At 30.8% G+C, this 25362-nt stretch overlaps 1 protein-coding gene across 2 annotated transcripts; it reads right to left on the bottom strand.

Moving 5' to 3' along the window:
• Positions 1 to 676: 676 nt before the first annotated feature.
• On the bottom strand, positions 677 to 24652 carry LOC129914483 (soluble guanylate cyclase 88E). Of its 2 annotated transcripts, none has more exons than XM_055993760.1 (10): positions 23963 to 24652; positions 9024 to 9501; positions 8749 to 8954; positions 8556 to 8679; positions 8357 to 8492; positions 6250 to 6376; positions 5974 to 6178; positions 4744 to 5906; positions 1714 to 1965; positions 677 to 1642 (listed from the first exon to the last, which is right to left on the bottom strand). In XM_055993760.1, the coding sequence occupies exons 2-10, from the start codon at positions 9471 to 9473 to the stop codon at positions 1477 to 1479; spliced, it is 2829 nt and encodes a 942-aa protein (XP_055849735.1). In that variant the 5' UTR covers positions 9474 to 9501; positions 23963 to 24652; the 3' UTR covers positions 677 to 1476. The 2 variants fall into 2 exon arrangements, with proteins under 2 accessions (XP_055849735.1, XP_055849736.1); XM_055993761.1 differs by lacking the exon at positions 23963 to 24652 and adding an exon at positions 18610 to 19028.
• Positions 24653 to 25362: the final 710 nt, after the last annotated feature.

A 25362-nucleotide genomic window follows, 5' to 3' on the forward strand; every position in this document is an offset into this window, starting at 1 on the left:
CAATCAATTAAAAAACTAATTCATTCTTTTTCCCAACGTTTCTCCGGTTTTTTCCGGCTTCATCAGGGGGTTTGGATTTATTAGTTCTTAAAGAAACAATTAACAATGAAATGTTTGATGAATGAAAAACTAATAATAATTTGTACATTTAAATAATTTAAACAATTTGATTACTATTGCACTTACTTTTGTTGTTAATAAATTACATTGAAGAACAATTTATATAAAATAAAATTAAAAATAAACTTTTAAAACTTTACAGAAAATAAAACACTTCTTCTGTAAAGTTTTAAAAGTTTATTTTTAATTTTATTTTATATAAATTGTTCTTCAATGTAATTTATTAACAACAAAAGTAAGTGCAATAGTAATCAAATTGTTTAAATTATTTAAATGTACAAATTATTATTAGTTTTTCATTCATCAAACATTTCATTGTTAATTGTTTCTTTAAGAACTAATAAATCCAAACCCCCTGATGAAGCCGGAAAAAACCGGAGAAACGTTGGGAAAAAGAATGAATTAGTTTTTTAATTGATTGCATTTTTTCATATCGATCATCAAGCCCAATTATAAATTATCAAAAGTTAAATATATATGATCAAAAACCAATATACAAATAAGAAGTTAATTTCAATTATGTCCCCCAAACTTACATAAGTATACTTATGTTTTTTTTCTATTTCAACATTTTTGCGATCTTCTCACAAAAACAAAACCATTATGTATATCTATACCTATCCAATCAAAATTTTACAAGATTAAATAACACCCATTTTCGCTTTACTCATTTAGTTCTGACCAATGAGAAAAATGTTAATCTCTTGTTTGTATTTCCATAATTCCATATCGTTCCTCGCAATTGTTGCCAACCCAAAAATCACATGTCATAGCTTAACATAACTTTAGAATTCGTAACTCTAGTTTTTCGTAACTTCGGTTTCGCGTAACTTTGACGCTCGTAACTCTGTCGCCCGTAACTCTGGTATTCGTAACTTCGTCGGTTTCCCCCTTGAAAGGCATATCTGCGCCTAGCTGTCCGTATGCTTCCATTCCTTCACAAACATTCAACATTTTTGAGCAATCATTGGCGTTTGTTTAAAAAGAAAACACAAAATGCAAGAAAATTAAGTGTTTATATTTCCTATGGAAATTATGTTAGTTTTTCATTTTTAACTTAATATATTTAAATCTATTTTGCTAGTTAATTTGTACATAACAATACAATAATTATGACTATCTAAATACGATAAATTAAACATAATGAATCAAAAACCATATCATGAATTAAAAAAAATTAAAATAAAAAAAATTCGCTTAGCATTGTTTCTATTCGCAAAAGATGTGTATTGTCTGTCGTTTAAAGAGGTAAAATTGACTAGATACTTTGTGGCAATGATTATATTATCCACAAAACTCTTTACATTTTTCTTTCAATTGATTCTTCGTATTGAAGATTATACCAGGACTGGATAATTAAAGGATTTCACAGGCATTTGAATGAACACGGTTGTGTCGTCCGTTTGCATGTTGACCAAAAGCTGAACAGCATTGATGCTCACGGGAGTGACTAAAGCTTTGACTAGTAGACATTTTTGATTCATGATGACATGTATTCATTGAATGACCGTGTGTGTGTCTACTAAACATTTTTAATAAAAAACAAAAAACATTATTACACAATTATTATTAAAATTTTCTTATATAATTTACCCATGACTGCACATTCCAGATTCGGACAGTGAATTGGGCAAAGGTGGTAAACTGAATGGACACAATTGGGGAAGATCTGTTTCTAAGACTTCTTCAACCATTTTGTCGAGTTTTTCAATTGCCTTGGACTGCTTCGCGGCCATCATCGCTTTTCGAGTTGCTTTTGAGGAGCTGTTTGTTGTGTTTGAACTAGCCCTTTTTTCCTCTTTGCTTTTACTGCTGCTTGTGTTTTTATATGACATATTTTTAGTTCTGAAATCCGATAAAACTATCTTTAAATTTTAAGTTTTCATTTGAAATTTTCTAGCAAGTAAATTTCATAAAAAAGCAATAATAAGGCTTGTTATGTAAAAAAAAAAAAATACTAAAGATAAAAGATACCAGTGCAGAAGGTAAGAGCACCATTTTTTGGTGGTTAGTCTAAATCATTCCTAAATGGAAAGAGTACATCTACAAAGTTTTACGTTTAAAAACAATTTTTGCTTAATGATAGAAATGTACTTATAAAAACTCTTTGCCTGGAGCCACACATTTTATCTCTCAAAGAACTTTCCTCCACAATACTGACTTCGATTTTCTGCCTGCCATAAATTCACCTTCATAATTTATCAAATTAATTAATTTAGAATTTGATTAAATACTTTTCATTGTCCTTTTCCGCCTTTTTTTACTCCAAATCGCGTTTGCATCAACAACTTATGAAGAACATTTTTGATGCTTTTTTTTATATTTGCGCATCAGTTGATCAAATTTCGCAATAATGAACAATTGACATTTTAAGTGATGCTTATTATTTGCGTTTATGAATGTGCTACAAGAATAGGTTAGGTTAGGTAGAAATGGCTGTCAGGAAAACAACTGACACACTTAGACCATTTATTGGTCCGTTGTGATACCATGATTTTGTGAGGAAATTCCTCACTAATTAAACCAGTTGGAGCTTTTAATAAAGCGGTGAAGGTTGAAGATATCAGTATTGATTAGTTCACTGGTATCTTCTAAGAAATATTTTTCCAGGTATTTTTTACGTCTACTGGAAAGGGCAGGACATGAGCAGAGAAGATGTTGTTTCTTCTTCTTCCTCATCAAGGCAACTTCTACAGAAGTCGTTAGAGATTACGCCAAGTCTTATGGCGTGTCTACCTATGAGACAGTGTCCTGTTAAGACACCTATTACTGAGCTGATATGCAATCTGCTTAGAGACAACAAATTTTTTGAACGTTTTGGATCTAGCCTAGGCCAGATCTGCTTGGTCGTTTGGCAAGTTATAATGTTTGACCATCGTATGTTTGTTGCCTCTATAGCTTCTTGCTTCAGCATGAGTTTGCACGTTGCGGTGCTACAAGAATGATCGCAAATCATCTCTGCAGTGATGCGTTTGTGAATTTACACCATACTATCACTTGATCAAAATCAGCATTCGACACGGATAGCATTGTTTTTTTCTCGCAAATAAAACTATAAATCAAAATTTAAAAAAAAGCATTCATATGTATATATTCTCGTCATAAATATGTATGTATGTACATTGAAACGAAACTAATAAATTGGTAAATTTTTTTGCAGTTTTTATTTACATATTAAAAAACGGTGATTTGAATATTTTGTTATCTTATTTTGTTATTTTGTTTACTAAAATAATTAATGTTGTCCATGATTTTTCATCATTTTTATCTAATTTTAGAGCTTGTTTCTATTCAAGTGACGCAAAAAAACACTGTTTTTTGTGAAGTTATGCGAAAAAATGCAACTAGCAGCCATACGGTTTCTGTTTTGGGTTTTTTGTTTTTACAACATTGTTTGTTAAAACTTCCTCTTTGAAAATGCAAAACCAAAAACCTACTAAGTTACCTCACCAAAGCGCCAATCGCTATTTTCTAAAAAAAAAAAAAGTGGTTTCTATTCAAGTGACGCGCAGTGTATTTCAAAGGATTTTGTTATCAGTTTATTTATTAATGCCTGATTCACAATATTGCGAGACGACGAGACGAGAGCATTGTGAGAGTAAAATTGATATCTAGTTTTCGATGTTTGGCCAAATAATTTCCTTCTTTTTACACATATTCTTCTATTTCCTGTCAAAAATAGACAATTACCCATACAAAATCTTAACATTACCATTATCATGGCTTACGATTTAAATGACCAAGAAAAAATCTTGTCTGGCTCTCGTCTCGCAATATTGTAAATCAGGCATAACACTGACAACAAGAAAATGAATATTTTGTTCTATTATTTTGGTGTAAGTGTTTATTTAATTTCGATTCGGATGTTTAAGAATCCAGGCCAAAGTGGGTATTCAAATTATTAGCACTGTGGCGTATACGTGCTCTTTTTTGTATTGTTTTTTTTTTTTAAAGCGCATATTATGCTAGGGTAGAGGAGGAGAAAGCAGTTGATAAAGCTTCCAGTTCATACAATCTGGTCATATGACACATTATTTCATAATGCTGAATTCAATGATACATGAATCCTTGTTATGGAAATATTTATATTATTTGAGTAGGGGTGAGCGGGATTAAAAGATTAACAAAGGTGAGAAGTAACAGATAGAGCTAACACTGTTCCTCTTAAAATTAAGAATTCCGTCAAAGAGAAAATATTCGTATTTTGCATAGCTATCGGCCCAATCAAAATTTAACTGATGCAAATGGTTATGTGTTATGTTTTTGATAGCACTTACCGTTTGGATGTTATGCAAAATAAATCGATACTTTTTACATTTGACTTATGACGCGGACATGCACTTTTGTGGAGTTATTCAGGACACGACCGTCATATTATATCCAAAAAACACTAAAACACTTCTTATGAATTATTCCAAACAAAGATCCCATATTCAAAGGTCTAGTTTCTATTATTTTTTGAGAATAACTGGCAATACAAAAACTAAGATTTAAACACCAAACTTAATCATTTTTAGAATACTTGATTGAAACCCATATATAGAATATAAAATCTTTGAAAAATGCCAATTGTATAAAAACAGCATACTCATACTCAATCGAAAAAAAACGTATATAACTCACCTTGTTTTATTTGAATTGTGGGCTGAAATAACTGTAGAATTCGTCTGTGTTGGCGGAGCTGTTGTGGGCGGGGTTGGTTGTTCCATCGAGGCCAGTTCTTCCTCAGTAAGTTGATCCGGATTATTTGATCTTGGTTTAGATGGGGCTGTTCCAATTCTAAACGGTGGAATCGGACTAAAACATGCTGACGAACTAGGTGACGAAGAATTGTAAACATTGTTTACTAAAGAATTACGATGAGTAGAAGACTTGCAAATATCTTCTAAGAATTCTTCTGTATCACTTATAAGAGAGCCAAAAACATCGCTAGGTGAACGCATAAAAACATGCCCTGTTGAGTTTGATCGTGATTCTCTACCTTTTTCTGCACTAAATAAACTTCTTACTGGGGAATTAGCAATGCTTCGTTCAACAACATCTTTAAATGTTACAGGTGAATATATACGACGGTCTTCTAAAGCGGAATTAATATTTATTGGGCTTGATACAAGGCCAGCACAGCTTGTTTGACCAAGGCTTACACGTCGATCCAATGAGCCCATCGCACCATTCGGCTGCTTGGTTGCAAAACTGGTCATTGGATTAAGAACTGCTGGTCCCAATTGCAGAGTTTTACGATTTTCTCTTTCATCCAGCCAATAAGTTTTCATTGTACCTTTGCCCTTTACATCAATTTCACCACGATCACTTACTCTGTAGCTGGGGCCTAGTAAATCTTTGGTAGATTCAGATATGTGTATCTTCATGGCGGAGCTAGTGGACTCCATTCTGGAAGCAGTGTTCACTGAATCACCAAAAAGGCAATATCTTGGCATTTTCAACCCGACAATACCAGCTACTACGGCTCCAGAATGGACTCCTACACGTATCCTTAAGTGTTGTCCCGTTGATGGGTCTTTCAAATCTGTTATGGCATCAACCATATCTAATGCCATGTCACAAACTTTTTCAGCATGATTAGCATCTTTTTCTGGTGCTCCTGATACTACCATATACGCGTCACCAATAGTTTCCACTTTATATACGTTGTTTCTTTCGGTGAGTGTATCAAATATGGAATACATAGCATTAAGCATTGATACAACTTCCATGGGAGTTATTCTGCTACAAATTTCGGTAAACGTTACAACATCAGAAAAAAGTATTGAAACACTATCAAACATCTGTGTGGTAAAAAGGATACATTTTTAATAAATCAAAAAAGAAATGAAAATAATAATAGAAACATACTTCACAAGTATCTATAGGGTTTTCTCCTCTTCTGAGACGATCAGCTACTTGTTTCGGTATCATTTGATATAGTAGTTCATCAGTTCTTCGCATTTCTTCATCTAATTTTCTCATTGACTCTTCAAGTTTCTTAGATTTTTGTTGTTCTTGATCTAGTGCTAATTTCAGTTCTACCGATTGTTGGGTTCCAGCTAACATAAGATCTCTAAATTAAAGAAATTAATAAATGTTGCCCTGTTTTTGTTCAAAAAATAAAAAAATAAAACTCATACGAACCTACTGAAATCATGCATTGATAAGTCATTTATGTACAGTCCGGTTGTTATTAATGAGGTTAAATCTGGCATTACTGGTGTTCCCAAGAACATAATCATCCTCCAGTTGTCCATGTAAACCATTTGACCTTAATTTTCGAATGAATTATGTATGAGTTTAATTTTGTTTTAATTTGTAACAAAGCAATTCCACACGGAATCTCATTAATTTAAAGAAAGAAAGCCGGCTTTTCTAGTTGGATTGGTGGTGTATTTTGTGCTTCGCTTGATTTGGGCTTCAAAGCTCGTTCGCTTGAGCTTTAACCATTCTTTTTTAGCGAACTGGGTAGTAAACGAGGATTTTATAGGTAGCGACCACCACTATATTGTTTTTGACCTGGAGTATAACCAAAAAGCCCTAAACCATTGCTACCAACCTCGGGCTCCAAGATAGAGTTTGAGCAGGTTAAACGCCGATCGTTTTAAGGGAGGTATCGAGGAAGGTGCAGAGCTTTGCTCCCAACACAGGGACTTGCTGAAACGAAAGCTGAAGCCACGATGCAACTAATTTAGCTCGGTTGCGATTCCTCAATGCCCCGAACTAGAAATGCCAAGCAAAACAGATAAACTGAGACAGAGAGATACCTTGCTGCGTCCAACAAAGAACGAAAAAAAAAGATAATTTTGCTGGCAATGCTTAACCTACAAAATGCCTTCAACTCGATTAGGTGGAGCGATATACTAAATGCGCTTGAACGGAGATTTCAAGCACCACATATGATACCGTGAATGAAGGAAGTAACATCTAGGGCAACGCAGGGATCGATCTTTGGATCGGACCTCTGGAACATATCCTACGACGAGCAATCTCATAAATGGAAGAGCATGGACTCAGCTTAGGCACAGAGAACATTGAAATAGTTCCTCCGACGAGGGAAAGGATTCCCACTCAAATCGACACGGCGGCAGCGGTGAAGTAGGTACTTGGGACACTTGGGACACCATAAAGCTTAAGTACTAGCAACGAATATAGTTAGCAACGGAAAGAGTTTCAAAAACAACTTCATCACTAAGCAGGCAAATAGTGAGCGTGGGGGGACCAACGGCTAGTAAGCGAATACTTCTTATGGCGTCAACACATTCCATACATTCTGTACTTAAACAAGAGAAGTACCGGAAACAGATGGCGGCAGTGCAAAGATGAGGAACTCTACATGTGGCCCGTTGTTTCCGAACGGTGTCAGAATCAGCCGACTTTTTATTCGATGGAGTGACCCCTATCGATCTCTTAGCGACGGAAAGAGGAAGTACGTCCACGACAAAAAGGCGGAAATGGGAGCGGAGGCAGCTTCCGAGGAAGCTTAGCAGCTGTCTATACAGAAGTGGAAAGAGCGTTGGAGCTCGGATAGCAGAGGGTGTTGGACGGCGAGGCTGATCAGATTTGTGTGAGTGAAAGAACCGGAAATGTGATGAGGTTAACCATTAGGTACGTCACCTAGTTCTTCATCAGACACGGATACTTCAACGCCTTTCTCCACAGGATCGGCAAAACTAGGAGTCCAGTCTGCAAGTGCGGGGACTCCCAAGAAGACGATGCGCAATATACCTTCTTCGTCTGCAGCAGATGGGTAACCGAAAGATTAGAACTGGAGCGAAACATCGGCAAAAAGATGCTAGCCAGCGAACAGAACTGGACACCTACCTTCTCAAAAGGAAAAAAAAAAAGAGAAAGAATAGTTTAGTGAGCCCTAAATCGGAACTACAACAGGACCGTTTCTTGAAGTAAAAAGTGGTCCCAAGGGGGTGATCTTCGAGACAGTTTTGGAGGTTTAGCCGTTTTAAGGTTGAAATCAATTGAGAGTCCGGCACATGGGGAGATTTTTAAAACCTTCTTAGGGTGTGTAACATATTCTTCCAAAAGTTAAAACAAAAATTCTTTTTTAACGTTATGCCTAAACTTTCTAATTCTACTAGTCAATAATCCCAAGAAAATATTCTGAAAAGTGAGAAAACAGCAAAAGCTTATGTTTTTGCATACGATCCTGTGAGTCCGGTCTAGTTAAGCTGAAAATTTTTCTTCTTCCCTACCCTACAAACAAAATAATTCGATGATGATCTAATTTACTTACCCTTCAGTCGGAGAGTTTTTTCTAAGTCACTACCATCGTCGTTGAATAGTAGTTCCTTCTTTTTTTGAGCATCAACTCGTTCAGGCACCGGCTCCACGGTTACTAACTCGAATATATTATTTGTCCTATTCAAAATCTATAAAAAGGATTACATTCCACAAAATCGTTCCCATAAATTTTTTTAAAGGCTTTAACTTACAGTTTGAAATTTAAAGGCAATTAATGGTCGAACCAAATCAAACCAATTTGTGATTTTGTTTCCTATCAGTTCCGGCAAAATAACCATTAACGAATTACCTATGCTTCTTATCACCATGTCCGACCTGAAAATAGTTAGTGATAGCATCAAATAACTCTTATTATGTTTGTGTTGGTAAAATCGATGAACCTACCCGAAGACAATACAAAAAGGAAATATTTCAAATAATACATGAGCACTTATTGGAAGATGTTTTTCCTCCCTTGTCATCGCTAAAGATGCCAACGTAAATGCTCTATTATCAAAGGTTAGCTGAAACGTAACATGAACAGTATCGAAAAGAATCTCTTCCCGTACTAATTCAATGTGCATTTCCTTATGATAAAAATGGCGAGCCACCTATGATAACAAGAATTGAAAAAAAAAATATGATTTATTTACTTTTCTCATGATGGAAACTGAACTTACCTCTCTGATTTGCCCCATTGTATAGTACACAAACCCCCGTCTTTTCGATCGATAATGCAATGTTAGTCCTTGTTTTGTTTCGTTCTCACAGATAAAAGATGGAGCTCTCATTCTTGGATATGAGAATTTAAGATACTCATGCAAATTATCCAAGCCATTGAGAAAATCTCTCATATGCCGCCCAAGAACGGATAGCACCCGATCATATCCATATTGTCCAACAAAACCAACAAAATAGACTCCCATTTGGTCCATAAATTCACGTTCTGATACGCCAAGTACCTGTTGTGCTTTTTTTGCCAGCTTGTTGAGTAAATTTTCTGGATAAACTTGATGCACACTAAATGATGGAGAATCAATACCAGCTTGGCGACGAATATCTTCCCATTTTTCTTCTCCATAAACGGACTTGATGTATTCCGATAAATTTTCTAAGAGTAGCCCATACATTTTGTAAGATTTCTTTCTACTTTGTCACCTGGTAAAAAAAAAAAAAAATAGATATATGAACATCGCAATTTCTTATTTATTACACAATATACAAAAAGGTTATACAGCAGTTAAAACATATAATGTATCAATAGAGAGTTTGCCAGATATATTTTGACGAAACTAGTAATCGAGATGCAAAATCCCGGACTTTCATGGACAAATAAGGACTAAAAAAAAATTAGGAAAAAAACGAATGCACCATTTTATTGAAAAAAAAAACAATCTTATTAAAATTTAAAAAAAAACACATTTTTAATCCTTTGTTCCAGAAGCAACATTTTTTCTTATTTTTACACAAAAAATAAAAAAAAACATGTGACAAAACCTGGCATTTTGTGAATGCACGGCAGAAGGAAAAAAAAACATTATAATACAAGTAATAACATTTTATTAGTTACTTGTGAGCTAATACGCAAAATGTTGCAATGCATTTTTCAATAAAAAAAATTAAAAAAATGCCTTAAATAAGGGTTTATAAACTACTAATGAAATTGGAAGAGTAAATCTTCTCACTAAAAAAATGTTTACATATTCTTTATATTGCCGAACCATTACAATCGTTTTCTTTCAATGTTAATTTTGTAGCTTGAAAGTTACATCAAAAATTCAGAGGACCCGTAGAATTAACGTAGTTTTAAACTTTAAACTTACAGATTCCAAATTTTGTTGTTGATCAAAGAATTCAATTAGCAATATCTCATTATGTTATTTTTTATGTTTTTATTATTGGAACAGAAAATAAAAAAAAAATTGAGCAGATAATAATAAACCAAAATATATACGCCTCGCTTTAAAAAATTTATGAATTTAGAGTAGCATACAACCCTACTATAAGGACAAAGCACATAAACAAATAGCTTTATAAGTTACAAAACATCAATTCTGAAAGCCTCTTTTGTAGAGCCTAAAGAAATATTAGTGGCGTGCACCTTTAAATATAAGGTTAACCTCTCAATAACTTATGTAATTTTTAAACAAATCATTGTATAATTGTGTCTTGCCTGACATTAACTTTGTTTATCTTTTCTTTTGATTTTGAATTCATATCACAAGACAAAAGAGTTAAAGAGGATGTTGTCTTATGGTACCGCGGTGGCAGTGTTAGGCTGCTTCCAATAAGACAAATTCAAGTGGAAAAAAACAAGGATTCTTGCTATGTTCACAAAGCTAGATCTGACCAAATAAAAATATGAATAGCTTATACACTGGTTACGAAATGGTAACGGAGTTACGAATAACAGAGTTACGCGCGACAGAGTTACGGCCGTCAAAGTTACGCGAAACCGAAGTTACGAAAAACTAGAGTTACGAATTCTAAAGTTATGTTAAGCTATGACATGTGATTTTTGGATTGGCAACAATTGCGAGGAAATACAAATACAAACAAGAGATTAACATTTTTCTCATTGGTCAGAACTAAATGAGTTAAGCGAAAATGGGTGTTATTTAATCTTGTAAAATTTTGATTGGATAGGTATAGGTATAGATATACAATGTGGGTATTACAAAATAATTAATAGAAAAAAAAAATACGTAGGTGCAATATTAGTTGGACAAATAAGAAGTTAATTTCAATTATGCCCCCCAACCTTACATAAGTATACTTATGTTTTTTTTTTCTATTTCAACGTTTTTGCGATCTTCTCACAAAAACAAAACCATATATGTATATCTATACCTATCCAATCAAAATTTTACAAGATTAAATAACACCCATTTTCGATAACTCATTTAGTTCTGACCAATGAGAAAAATGTTAATCTCTTGTTTGTATTTCCATAATTCCATATCGTTCCTCGCAATTGTTGCCAACCCAAAAATCACATGTCATAGCTTAGCATAACTTTAGAACTCGTAACTCTAGTTTTTCGTAACTTCGGTTTCGCGTAACTTTGAAGCTCGTAACTCTGTCGCCCGTAACTCTGGTATTCGTAACTTCGTCGGTTTCCCACTGGTTACAACCAACAAAGTGAAGGATAATGACATTCTTGTGCTCAACAATATGCTCTCAAGTGATCTAAAATTTAACCAGAAAGTTTTTCCATTACAGAACGTTCAGCAAGCATTTCCTTACAAAAGCTTTTAGATCATACTGCTAAGGGAATTCTGGAGTCAACAAAATAAAGGTCAAAATCTCACATTATACTTATGTAATATGAGCTTGTGATGGAGCCTCAGGGCAGAGTGAGTATCAACAAGAGTTTTCATCTCTTCACCGAAAAAAAAAAACCAATATCAATTTAACATTTTTTAAATATCAAAGTAACATTTTTTAAATATCAGCCAAAAATGCTCTATAAAATGTGTTTTATGATATTTAAAATGTTAAAACAATATTTCTATAATCAGGATGATATTTAAATGTCACATTTTGGAATTTTTTTTTTGATATTTGAGTATCATTTTTTCATATCAATTTCTCATTCCAAATTATTGAAAAATATTAAATAAAAAATTCTTAATGTGTACTAATTTAAAGGCGCTTTGTGTTTTTTCGAAGTAAAATGTATGATTTACTGAGAAAATTTGATCGGGAATAAGATTTAACTTCACATAGTTTGGGAGAAAATAATAAAACAATTATATACATAATCTATAATAGAAAAAATAATATCACCACTATTTTGTAAAGAATATTCACTTTCAGTAATGTTTTGAAAAAAGAAAGAAAATACTTTTATTAATAAGAATAATAAAAAAGAAAAAGAAAGAAATAGGTTTCATTATAATAAACTAAAACGTAAAATCTAGTCAACACTGATATTTTAATTGTCAAAGTGAAATTTTCACTATCCACCTAAAATTTAAAAATGTCAAAATGATATGATAAAATATCAAAATTGATATTTTAATTGTTGGACGACTTTTGTCACCCAAAAATGTTAATTTGATAGCTGTTATTATCAAATTTTTTTTTTGTGTTGCTTTGGGATATATGTATTTAAATTTAAATTTAATTTTTAATTTTGGTTATATTATTATTAGCAAAACTCGTTCTTAACAAAAAAAAAAATTAATTGTAATAAAACAAACATGTAACTTCTAAACTTAGAATTGGCTTGGAACTAGGAAAAAGTTTATTTTAAAATCATAGCACTTTTTTAATTTGGAAGTGAGATGGATTTTTTATTTTTTGTTAAAATCGAGTTTTTGTTAAATTCAGGTCTATTAGATACAAGATAAGGGCCTTTTTTTTACATTGTGAGATAAAAAACAATTGTGATCAAAACATCATTTCCGGGAACGCATAATGTAGGTCCTGATTAAATAATGTAGGTAACTTTTACCGAAATAATACTGCCTTTATTTAGTCAGAATCCTATCCAGGCATGGCTAGAATATAAACTCTTATCAAAATTACCAAAAAACTTATTTTTTGTGCTCTGCTCGTTAATGAACCGATAAATGTTGGGTACTATAGCTAACTTTTACTCACTTTCACAGGGTGTTGAAAAATTTATAAAATCATTACTTTTTGTGAATATTGTTTCTTAAAAAGTTCTGATCTGTCTGAATTTTTCAACGGTAATTCAACGGAGGCCGTACAAATTATTGGTAATTTTATTGGTTGGTGCTTTTATCTATCCTACAAACTCCAGTCTTAAATGTTATTAACCACATGCAATTGAACTAGGTGGACAATTTGTCCACGGTTAAGATAAACGTATGCGTATAAAATAAATAGGATATTATTTCATCTATGATACGAGGATTGATAATGTCTTTTATTTTTGTTACTCAATTTGTTAAATTTTCAGTTCAATTATTTCCACTTCAAAATACTTTTAAGGTATTCTCATTTTGCAATTATAAAACAGCACTTTAAAAAATTCAAATTAATTAGGTCTCTACTAAAAAACAAAAAAAAAAAACAATTCTTACAATCCGGTTTTATTCTGTTTGGTAAAATTTCTTTTGTAGGACTAAAATCCACTTTAAATTTAATCCCAATCTTTTTCCTCTGAAATATTTTATTAAAATAACTTCAAAGAAAATCAAATATATTGAAAATAAATTCCGTGTGCCAAAATCAACAAAAATAAGTCATTATTGACGATTCGTTTCAATGATAAACACAAAAACAAAAATTTGCTTAAATTAATTAAGTTCCCTTTCTTCATATGTAGGTTCATACACTTAAATACAAAAAAAATCAAAAACAAACAAAAAAAAAAAATTGGTAAAAATGTCCACCACGAACGATTCATTTTTATTATGGGTGCAGAAAACAGACAATCAATGGAGTAAAAATGTTGCAGTTGCAGCACAATAATAAGCAATCAATCAATCAATCTCTTCTCATAAATTTATTAAGTTTAGTGGGTAGGTCAAAAGCATCAATTATGTTTTTTTCTTATTTCTGACAATGGATTTTTTGGCACCTCTTAAACAGGCTCACAAAATATAACCTCCTTATATTCATGAGGAAATCCGCCTCTTAGTTATCAATTTTTACTTCAGTTGCATATTAAAAAAAACACACTTCTTCATTAATTAAATGTTAAGCAAATTTCTAAAAATATTTTGTAGAAAACTGAACATTCTGGCGAAAAAGATGAATTTGAACACTTCTGGTCTCTGGTGGCGAGTTTTGTGGATAGAGCACGAATATTTGACTCGAATAATGACTTAATTTAAAATCGACATTTTAAATAACTCTATTGTTGATGGTATATACTAAAAACTGTAGCCCGTTGTGAAAATATTTAAGGTTCAGCTTAAGTGCACCATAATTCCCGGAGTAACTCTATATGTATCCCTGTTGGCAAATCCTAAATATAACATTCGAAAAAGTTCTTTTTGTGTGTGTTTGTAAGTCGGTGTTTCTGAGGTGCGATTGAATATCCCATCAAAGAGATTTAATTAAATAAGCTAATTCAAATAGTATCATTTCATGTCCTTCTCTTTAGTGCTTTATATATTCCAGTGTTTCAGAGCAATAATTGGATGCCCCGTCAAATCGAGATTCAATTCATAATCTTGATGTCACGTTTGTATTCAGTTATAAATAGAAACAAGTAGCATACTGCGTACATGAACTGAACATACGACAGTATTTTAAGGACTATGAAATGTTATTTTAAATCAGAGTTTGCTGTATAACAATTTTACATGAATAGAAACCACAAATTAAACTATATTTATACAAAAAGCATTGATCTATTCATTAAAATAAATCCATGTACTTACAGGGCAAAATCATGGATGCAAACAAACGTTTCCGGAACACTTTCATAAATTCTAAAATGATTTTCTATAAAGTCTTATAAACACATTAATATTTTTGGTAGGTACATATTTCTTTTTTTTAGCACTATACTTATACACAATAGTCTGCATGAACTTTTACATGTCTAAAAAATAAAATAATATAAAATGCAAAAAAATTTCCGAAAAAATATTTCACCTTGTAGGAAAAAAATTTATTATAAAACCTCCCTACGTGTATCATTATTTTCATTATCATCAGCTCTAAGTCTCATGAAGCACATTTGATTCATATTATTCATTTTTGAGTTGCTTTTAGCGTAGCGTAGCATGAATCATATATGATACATTCTCATATTTCAATAAAATGGAATTTAATGTTTCCATACAAACTCCTTGAAAATCATCTCTACATACCTTACTTTTTTTCCAAAAAAAATAGCATTACTAAGGTACTATTTACAAAGAATGCAATCAGAATTCGTTTTCTATTTGAACAATGTAAATAAATTTACTAACCCTAAGTAATGGGAATTATATTAAACTTATCAAATTATCCTTTGAATTTATTGCATTTCGTTGTAAAAACAAATAAACATAATACATAATAATATTTTCAAACAAGGATTTAAACGAGATACATATTTATCAGCATAACATTGACAGTGAAGTTTTCAGTTTCGGATCGGAAGTGATGAGGAATTAGACTCTTTATATGATCTAACTAAAAGTGAAGACGATTTTCTTCCTAGAATTGAAAAAATGGAGAAAATGAAATTCAACAGGATAATAATCAAGAATCAATTTCCTTTGCTACGCTACCTCCCACCCCACTTAGAAATGCAAAACGCAAAAGACTACTTACAAGATTTATTCTTTGAATAAGAAAACTAGTGGCCAACTTTCGTTCAACTTCTGAAATACTCATATTTTATAATACTACATTCAAATTTTGATGTCTTTAAAACGTTTCCCAGATTTTTTAATACAAAATTAAGTTAAATGAATTAAAAACTTTTTCTGCGTTGAGAAAAGAACAAATAGGTAAGGCTCAGAAAAAGTTTTAATTCATTTAAATTATGCATTCATATAAATTTTTTATTTAAAAATTATTTTTTTTTTAATTCACTCAATTTATTAATTTTTTTAAATTACTTTCAGTAGTCTTTTTTATGAAAAAAAAAAACTTTTTTTAGAAAATAAACTGGGCTTTAATAATAAGCACAAAAAATTAATACTTATTTACGTGTTTTTTTTTTTACTTAAATGATATGAAAGTGTAAAAAACAACTTAAAAAACGAAGAAAATTGTTTTTGTTGCAAACGGTTGTACGCAGAAAAAAAAGTTTTGAAACAAACTTTAACTGTATCAAATTCTTGATTGGTTCTAAAAAAAATCTTTCAAATCAGACGTATTTTGGCAAAGATAAAGCCAGTTAAAGGAATGGAGAGCAAAAATCATTAAAACCGTCATAACTCGAAAACGGGACGAAAACGAGAAAATTACCTCTTAAGTTTTTCGACTTAAAATTACCTCAGGAATCCATGGTTTTCGTTTGGGGCGGTGACTGTATGAAACCCTGTATATGTACATAGCTACTAACTTCTCTCAAAATAAAAAAGAAATTCTCCAAAAAAAGCAAATATTAATTTGTTTATGAAAAAAAATTTCAGGCAAATTAGTCAAAATATGTCCATGAAATCGCATTGCGGGACAAAATTTTTTCATTGAATTATTTCGGCTGTATGTCCTTATCATAAAAATCAATTTGTTGGGATGATAGGATGCAGGGAGCAACCTCCATCTTGGAAAAAAGGTTAGTACAGTTTTTTATTAATAGCTCCATTATTAATCATTTTACCCTATGTTTCCACCTACCCTAAATCCGAGCTTAAGCTAAGTAGATTTAGAATAAATCTCGGGATCTATTCGCTAAATCACGGATTTGGGTTCACCTTCCCTAAATCAAAGATTTTAACCTAGGTACCCTAAATCCGAGATTTATTCTTAATCTACTTAGCTAAATCTCGGATTTAGGGTAGGTGGAAGCGTAGCATTAAGCAAAAATGGTCAAGGACAGAATTATTACACCGGCACACAAAATAAAAAAAGTGTCATGTACCAGGAACCAGACCTATCTTTCTATATGTTTTTGGGCACGCTGAATCCGAATTTTAAGTCCGTTTGGCCCGGTCACCCTCCAGTTTTGAGCTGTGACTGCATTTTGTTTGGATTTTTATGACTTTTTTGGTGTTTTTTGCATTTTTCTCAAAACTGAAGGGTGTTCGGGCAAAACGGACTTCAAATTCGGATTCAGCGGGTCCAAAAACATATAGAAAGATGGGTCTTGTTCCTGGTACATACAACTTTTTTTTTGGTGTGCCGGGGATGAAAGCGACATTTCGCGACAGTGTCAGCACACCAAAAAAAAATTTGTATGTACCAGGAACAAGACCCATCTTTCTATATGTTTTTGGACCCGCTGAATCCGAATTTCAAGTCCGTTTTGCCCGGTCACCCTCCAGTTTTGAGAAAAATATAAAAAAGACCCCAAAAAAGGCAAAAAACTTCCTTTTTTGAGTTTTTTTGTATTTAACTCAAAACTGGAGGGTGACAGGGTCAAACGGACTTGAAATTCGGATTCAGCGTGCCCGAAAATATATAGAAAGATAGGTCTGGTTCCTGGTACATGACACTTTTTTTATTTTGTGTGCCGGTGTTATTAACAAAATTATCTACAAAAAAATTATATACAAAAAAATTCCTTGGGTTTATTAAAATCATTTTTATAGTTGGTCAAAGTCCGAGTTTGTGTCGCGACGCAAGGTGAGGGCAAAATGATTTTTTTTTTTTCAGATATCTGATGAACTTCTAGCTTATCGTGGTTTTTAATATATAAACAAACGAAATCTCCAAAACATAATGGCTTAAACAGCAAAACAGCTTATATCTTCAGTTCTACTAATCGCATCGACGAGATTGGGGTGTTCAAAATTAGAAAAAAAGACAGTGTCAGTTCTTATATTAAGAATTTAAAATAGTGTCAATTTACCCTTTTCATATTGATTATAGAAAACTCGCGTTACAAAACCCCCAAAAACCATTTATAAAGTTCAACATTAAAGTTTCCAAACTTATGAATTCGATATTGTGACGCATATAGCTAAACAAATGCTTACTTATATTTTGGTTATACCTCTACTGCCAAAATTTGCTGGGTCTAATAGAAGAAAACTTACTTTGTTTGCGCGTGTTGAGAAACTTCTGAATTATAGGAATATAAACTAATCTTCAGCTAATATATTTAAATTTAACAACACCATTACAAAACTTACGCATAAAAAAATTAATGAATATATTTAGTTATGCGTATAGAATTATATTTGAAATTTCTGTACGAGTTTTATCAAAATTTGTATAATAAATCAAATTTCTTCTTATTCTCGTATAGGATTAAATTTTATTGCTAGTCAGTATATTTTAAGAAGGCAGTTGCCAATTTCAAAAATGTACAGTAGATCAAACTAATGTGCTAATAGCCCTTTAAAGCTTTTAATTAATATTTACAATAAAAATTCAAATATTACATAACTCCAGCATTGACAATATAAAATCACTTAACTTTAGAGAAATACATATTCTTTATTCAAAATAACCCATAATGTAGGTACATTAGATGTAAGTTTTTCTTTTAGTTTTGTAATAATATAATATATATTTTAAATTTTAAGAAAATGTACCGTTTAACGTTAGTATTTAACGAAATAAACTTAAATATAATTTTTGTACGAGGATAAGAAAAAAATTTGGTTTAGTGAATAAAATTTATAAAATTTAGTAAAGATTCATTTTATATAATATGTAGACTAAAAAATACAGCCATACCTTAAAATGCATCGATAAATTCTAAGACCCCCAGTGCCGTAAAAAATACGACATTAGCATGCGGCGAAGTAAACACTGCTGTCGCACGTCAATTCATTTACATACATTTGCATATTAATAGTTTTAAAATATCCAAAACAATATTATTTTTTTTTAGATTCACTATGTAGGTGGTAACATTCAAATTTTTGGTTGATATGATGAAATTGATGATTTCCTGATATCCATTCTATATAATAACTTTTCTTTTATCACAATTGCCGTTTTGAGCGCGGATTCTTAAAATTGATTTAATAAATGTATAAAAACTTAATTATTCACTCATTGAATAGTATGTACTACCGATGTTCTCGGATTTTACATAAAACGCACAATATTTAAAACTAAAACTCGACTCTATCTTATTCCCGCCAACACAAGACTGTTTTTCAAAGAAGTACCCAAAATTATTGAACCAAACTAATAAACATCAATATTTTATTAAATAACAAAAAGTTATTTCACGCTAACGCTTATTTTTTACGTCAAATGAATTTTAATTAACTTCAGCTGCCCAAAATCTGTAATATAATAGTAATAAAAAAAATTATTAATTATTATATTCAATTCTATTGTATTTATTATATTAAAAGAGAATAAGTACGTTAGAATGTAACGATCTTAATAATATTCATATACTTTTAACTTCTTATTCACTTTGCAACTTAATCATAATACTGATAATAACTCTGAATTTGGGTGCTGACTGCGTGTTTTCATTAGCTGGTTATTCTATTGTATACTTTGTGTTATTCATGAAGTAATTAATCGAAATCAATAAAGGAACCGATATGGAAAGTATTTACTTGTATACAATATAACTTTTATTTTTGTTAAAGCTAATACCAAATATTTTGAACATTGAACTGCAATTGAACTTCCGTAAAAGAATCGTATTACTCCATACTCTTTTAAGCTGTGGAAATTAAATAAAATGGTCCAAAAAGTAGGAAAATACGTATAGTTCATATTTTGTTGGCCAAGAGTGCAAACAAATTCCTACGAAATTGTCTAAATTGGTCTGAAGAAAACCTTGAAACTTTGATTTCAAATTCGATATGAATCGATAACTCATGTTATTGATGCAGATATATCCGTTTTTGACCGCGGAACAGATTGGAGTTGAAGAGGTTTCTCCTGAAAAAGAGGAAATTGGTAACTTTCAAAACCTTGAAAAACATCAAGTAAAACCGAAAAAATAGTTTGCCAAAAACAAATCTTCGCAAGGAAAAGAGGGAAATAATACTTTGTGCAAAAAGAAAGTTGACAAGGTATGGGAATACAAAGTTCAGAAAGACCCCCAATTTCAAAAAAATCGTTGCAATTTAAAAACAAAAGAAACCACTTCACTAAAATAGGAGATTTTACTGAAGAAGATAGAGAAAATATATTTAAAGAATTCTGGGGTGAAAAGAAAGTGTACTATAAAAATGGATCAAAATTTACTGCTAAAATTCAAAACATGTCATAAAGGCTCATTTGTTCATACGGATCATAAATTTGAATCAAAGCTAGGTCGAACAAACTCTTATGTTTATTTCAAGTTGCTAAAAAATATTTATGTTCAACCTATCAATAATTTAGTTTTTATGCTAGAAATCCCTGGGAATTTTAATCATGTAAAATAAATTTTAAATTTAATTATTTTTCATGAATTTTTTTTAATAAAAATTAATAAATGTTTTTAAAGGCTGAACTGTTTGTGTTTGTCCTTTTTTGGAAAAATTAACAAAATTTAAAAAATAAATCATAATATTATGATGTAACAACTTGTGTCGGAAAGTTGTATAGAGAAAACTAGAGAACTAAATTTTTTTTATTAAAAAGTCAAAAAGAAAGACTGTTACCTACTCCAAAAGAAGCATCGAAAAGCTAAAAAAAAAAAAACAAACCAGAAAACAGAATAATAAAAAATTAAATACGTCACATAAACCTTAAGTAGTGAATAAGTTGGATGAACTGTCAACCTTGTGAGCTCCAAATTGTTGCATAGAAAAGTTTGCCATCTACGAATGATTAGTATGGAAAACGTGTTTGCATGTAAATTATTATTATTATTATTTAACCACCCATGGCATTTTTTAATTCATGTTTCCCCGTATTTCTAAAATAAATGTGCTTAAGTAGAACATAAATTATGTTCAACATTATGTAGTGATATTCAAGCTTTAGTTTGATGTTCGTGGAAGTTAGCAGTTTATGTTTTAAGTAATTTAGGGCCATTTTTTTTCACTACTGCTCAGCTTGAAGCAAACTCTCGAGTTTGCCAACTTGAGAGTTGTCTCCAGTTGAAGATCTAAAGTTGGACAACTTCAAGTTTGAAAAATATCCTTGGGATATTTACGAAATATGGAACAAAAACTGTCATTTATATAAATTACAATTTGAATCTGTCATATCGATAGCATATTTGTTTTCTATTTTGTGTTTAATTGTGTTAAATTGTTAAAAAATATCAAATTATTATGACTGAAAAAAACGTAAAACTAAAGAAATGCACAAAATTTTTCTAGTAAAATTTCTAGTTTCCTCAGCCAACTTTTTTCAAGAGTTGAGAAATCTAAAGTTTATCAACTCTCGAGCTGAGAATCAAAAGTTGGAAACGTCAACTTCAAATTCCTCAAGTTATGTTTAACTTCGAGTGAGAAAAATGGACCTAAGTATCGTATCAGCAAATTTGCCTAATACTACGTTTCCACCTACCCTAAATCCGATATTTATCTAAGTAGATTTAGAATAAATCTCGGATTTAGGGTAGGTGGAAACATAGTATAACAGTGAAATAAAAACTCGTGTTTTGCCTGGAAAACAATATGGTATCATTTGATGTTTCTATTTGTTTCAACAGTATTTCAACAAATAGCTCTTCAAGGTATAGAACTATATTTTGACATTCGCATAAAAGATAAAACGAAATTCCAAAAACATCAAATTCATAAAAAGAATTTCAACTTCAAAGGAAGAATTATTGTAACAAGAATGAAAAAGGCGTTCCACAGTCTTAGGTGGCATAATGTTGACGACTATTTAACTGCTATACCAAAAGAGTAATGTTCTTTTTACTTTTAAATAATGGAGATAACGAAACTAAGGGGAACCCACGAAGTTATGAATACCAGAGTTATGTGCGTCAAAGTTATGAAAAACTGAAGTTATGAAAAACCGAAGTTAGGAAAGACCAAGGCTATGAACACCAAACCTATGAAAAGTAGGTTTTGGGTTGACAACCATTGAAAAGAACGATATACGGGAGGAAAAGTACCAAAAAGCTAGAGCGTGTAGGTTGCGTCAAGACAAGAAAAAATTGTATGGAACGGGCTATCTATTTCTGGGCCTGGGCCGGGAAGGGCAATTTAAAAAAAAATTAACTTAATTTGGAAAAAAAATTATTAAAAATCAACGGTTACACCAACAATAACGTGCTGTACCTTTTTGAAAAGCCAAAATCTGTTTTTAAATAAAGCTGTTTAATGGACTAGTTTTTGAAAAATTAATTTTCAAAAAAAATATATGGCTTTTTTAAGTGTGTATACTGAATTTAAAAATATTATAATTTATAGCTGTAAGTATTGCCGTTGCTTTTGTGTGTTTTTATCAATTGTTTTTTTTTTTTTTTATGTAGATACCCTCCTCCTAAACCGGGAAAGCTAGACCCCACATCTTATATTAAAAAATACTTGTATTTTAACCTTCTACAAAAATTCATTAACATTTTTAAGTCTCCAGTTTTTGGGTTTTAACCGTCCAAAACTTGTTTTTTGCTTCAACAGAATAAAAGATCGAATTTTTCTATATGTAGGGCCAGATACTGATTTTCAAACACTTCAACCATTTAAATTTCCATAAAAATGCAGTTTTAGAAAAATATTTATATAAAAAACTTAATTTGTATAAAATAGTAAATATTATAACAAAAATAGTAAAATTAAAATACTAGGCGACATTCATTTGAAGAAAACTATCGAATATTAGCATACAAAAATTGAATTTCGGAGGTATCCTAGTAAATTGGTTTTCATAAGATGGATAGTCATAAAATGTTGAAAGTTAAATAATATTTTAAAGTTATATACAGGGTGTCCCACAGTCACCGCCCCAAACGAAAACCATGGATTCCTGAGGTCATTTTAAGTCGAAAAACTTAAGAGGTAATATTCTCGTTTTCGTCCCGTTTTCGAGTTACCACGGTTTGTATGATTTTTGTTTTTTTTCCCTTATCTGGCTTTATCTTTGCCAAACTACGTTTGATTTGAAAAATTTTTTTTACAACCAATCAAGAATTTATTACAGTTTTAGTTTGTCTCAAAACTTTTTTTTCTGTGGACAACCGTTTCTCCACAATTTTGCATCAAACACGATTTTCTTCGTTTTTTAAGCTGTTTTTTACACTTTCATATCATTTAACTCAAAAAAACACGTTAATGAGTATTAATTTTTTGTGCTTTTTATTAAAGCCCAGTTTATTTTCATAAAAAAAAACAAGTTTTATTTCATAAAAAAGGCTACTGAAATTAATTAAAAAAAATAAACAAACTGAGTGAATTAAAAAAAAAATAATTTTTAAATACAAAATTTATTTAAATGAATTAAAACTTTTTCTGAGCTTTATTTATTTGTTCTTTTCTTAACCACAATAGCTCAGAAAAAGTTTTTAATTCATTTAAATTATTTTTTTTTTTTTAATTATTTTTTTTTTAATTCACTCAGTTTGTTTATTTTTTTTAATTACTTTCAGTAGCCTTTTTTATGAAATAAAACTTATTTCTTTTATGAAAATAAACTGGGGTTTAATAAAAAACACAAAAAATTAATACTCATTAACGTGTTTTTTTTACTTAAATGATATGAAAGTGTAAAAAACAACTTAAAAAACGAAGAAAATTGTGTTTGATGCAAAATTGTGGAGAAACGGTTGTCCGCAGAAAAAAAAGTTTTGAGACAAACTAAAACTGTAATAAATTCTTGATTGGTTGTAAAAAAAATTTTTCAAATCAAACGTAGTTTGGCAAAGATAAAGCCAGATAAGGGAAAAGAAAACAAAAATCATACAAACCGTGGTAACTCGAAAACGGGACGAAAACGAAAAAATTAGCTCTTAAGTTTTTCGACTTAAAATGACCTCAGGAATCCATGGTTTTCATTTGGGGCGGTGACTGTGGGACACCCTGTATTGCGTTTCATTCAAAACTTGAACATAAATCTTTCTCTCTCATATAAAAAACATTGTCAAACAATTCGAACGTTCCAATACATATGAAACATATTGGATTGTAAAACAACAAGAAATATAGCAATTTAATTTTTATAAGCTTACCAATTCAAGATATAGAAATCCAAAATTTTGCAGAATGGAACAAAATGGATGTTTTGTATTAAATTCTATCCATTTCCGTTATGACACTGATCTCTAATTTATTCATTGTTACGTCCAGTAATTCATTTTGAAAGATCAGCTTTTCGATGTTTCAGTTGGAGTAACAGTCTTTCTTATTAACTTTTTAATAAACAAATTTTAGTTCTTTGGTTTTCTCAATACAACTTTCCGACACCAGTTGTTACGTCACAATATTATGATTTATAGGATTGATAGTATATAAACAATAGAATATACTTTTTTATTGGACAACCAAGACAATTACTTCAAGGTTGTGCTTTTATATTTCTTTATTCTTAAGCTGGAAGTAGGTACTTCTTCACTCTATTTGTCTTATCACTTACACATACACATTCAATTCAACGATACATACATTTCATTTGTATGTACCTATAATTTTTTTTTAAATTATTATTTTTATGATTTGTTTTTGAAGGATATTCATTTTAATAGATATATAATATAACAATATTATACATAAAAAATGCAAACGTAGATAATAGAACTTGATGGAAAATTTGGAAATTTTAAAGTTAAAAAGGTTTAAAAAAAATAGTACAGCAGACTGTTTTTAATTACATAAGCAGGTTTCATGCACAACAACAGGTGTATAACTAATATATCTATTGACCAAAGATTTTAAAAACTATTTTTTTTAAGCTGATCCTATTCAGCTGACAATTAATTTGAGTTGAAAAATAAATATATCCATTCACTAAAATATTGGTGTAGATAAGCATATTTTTTCCCAATAACTCTATAAATTGGATAGTACAATATTAATTCTCTTGATTACACCATAAGCCAAAATTATTCAACACGTTGATGGTAAGTGCTCGGTTCAAGGACGAAAGAATACCCTTGAATATTATCTATCTTAATAAGTTAAGATATGTTTTTTTTTATGGACTTTACAAAAAGATGAGAAAAAGTTTAATAATTTCTATTTTTTTTTTTATTAATTTGCGATTAAGAAATTAATAAAACACATAACACACTGTTAAAAATTTATATATTTTTTTTTAATAAGGGTAATTTTTAATATAGGTATTGAAGTATCCGTAAGACTTTTTTTTATTTACCTCCGAGATAAACAAAGAAGCGAGTTTTCAAAGATACATCCTCGTACTGATGTTTATGAGATTGGTTCAGGATGTTTGAAGTATCATCCACTACTTTTGCCTGCTCATGCTCAAGGGAGAACCTGCGCAGTTCTTATCAAAAATATAGTTGGAGTTAGGGTTGTCAAATTTTCTTATGCTGTACAACGGACATCTTTTGCAGGAAAAAAAAAAAACAAAAGTTCTAAAAATATTTTCGAAATATAAAAATACATAATT

Source organism: Episyrphus balteatus, chromosome 3 (assembly GCF_945859705.1).
Source record: "Episyrphus balteatus chromosome 3, idEpiBalt1.1, whole genome shotgun sequence".
Lineage (NCBI taxonomy): Eukaryota > Metazoa > Arthropoda > Insecta > Diptera > Syrphidae > Episyrphus > Episyrphus balteatus.

What these genes read in the sequence shown, in the direction of transcription:
- LOC129914483 (XM_055993760.1), bottom strand. Translation starts at nt 9,473, where the DNA reads ATGTATGGGCTACTCTTAGAAAATTTATCGGAATACATCAAGTCCGTT. An exon ending in CCTTTTTGTATTGTCTTCGG is followed by an intron (nt 8,680 to 8,748) that starts GTAGGTTCATCG and finishes AACTATTTTCAG; the next exon opens with GTCGGACATGGTGATAAGAA. An exon ending in ACCCTATAGATACTTGTGAA is followed by an intron (nt 5,907 to 5,973) that starts GTATGTTTCTAT and finishes TTTACCACACAG; the next exon opens with ATGTTTGATAGTGTTTCAAT.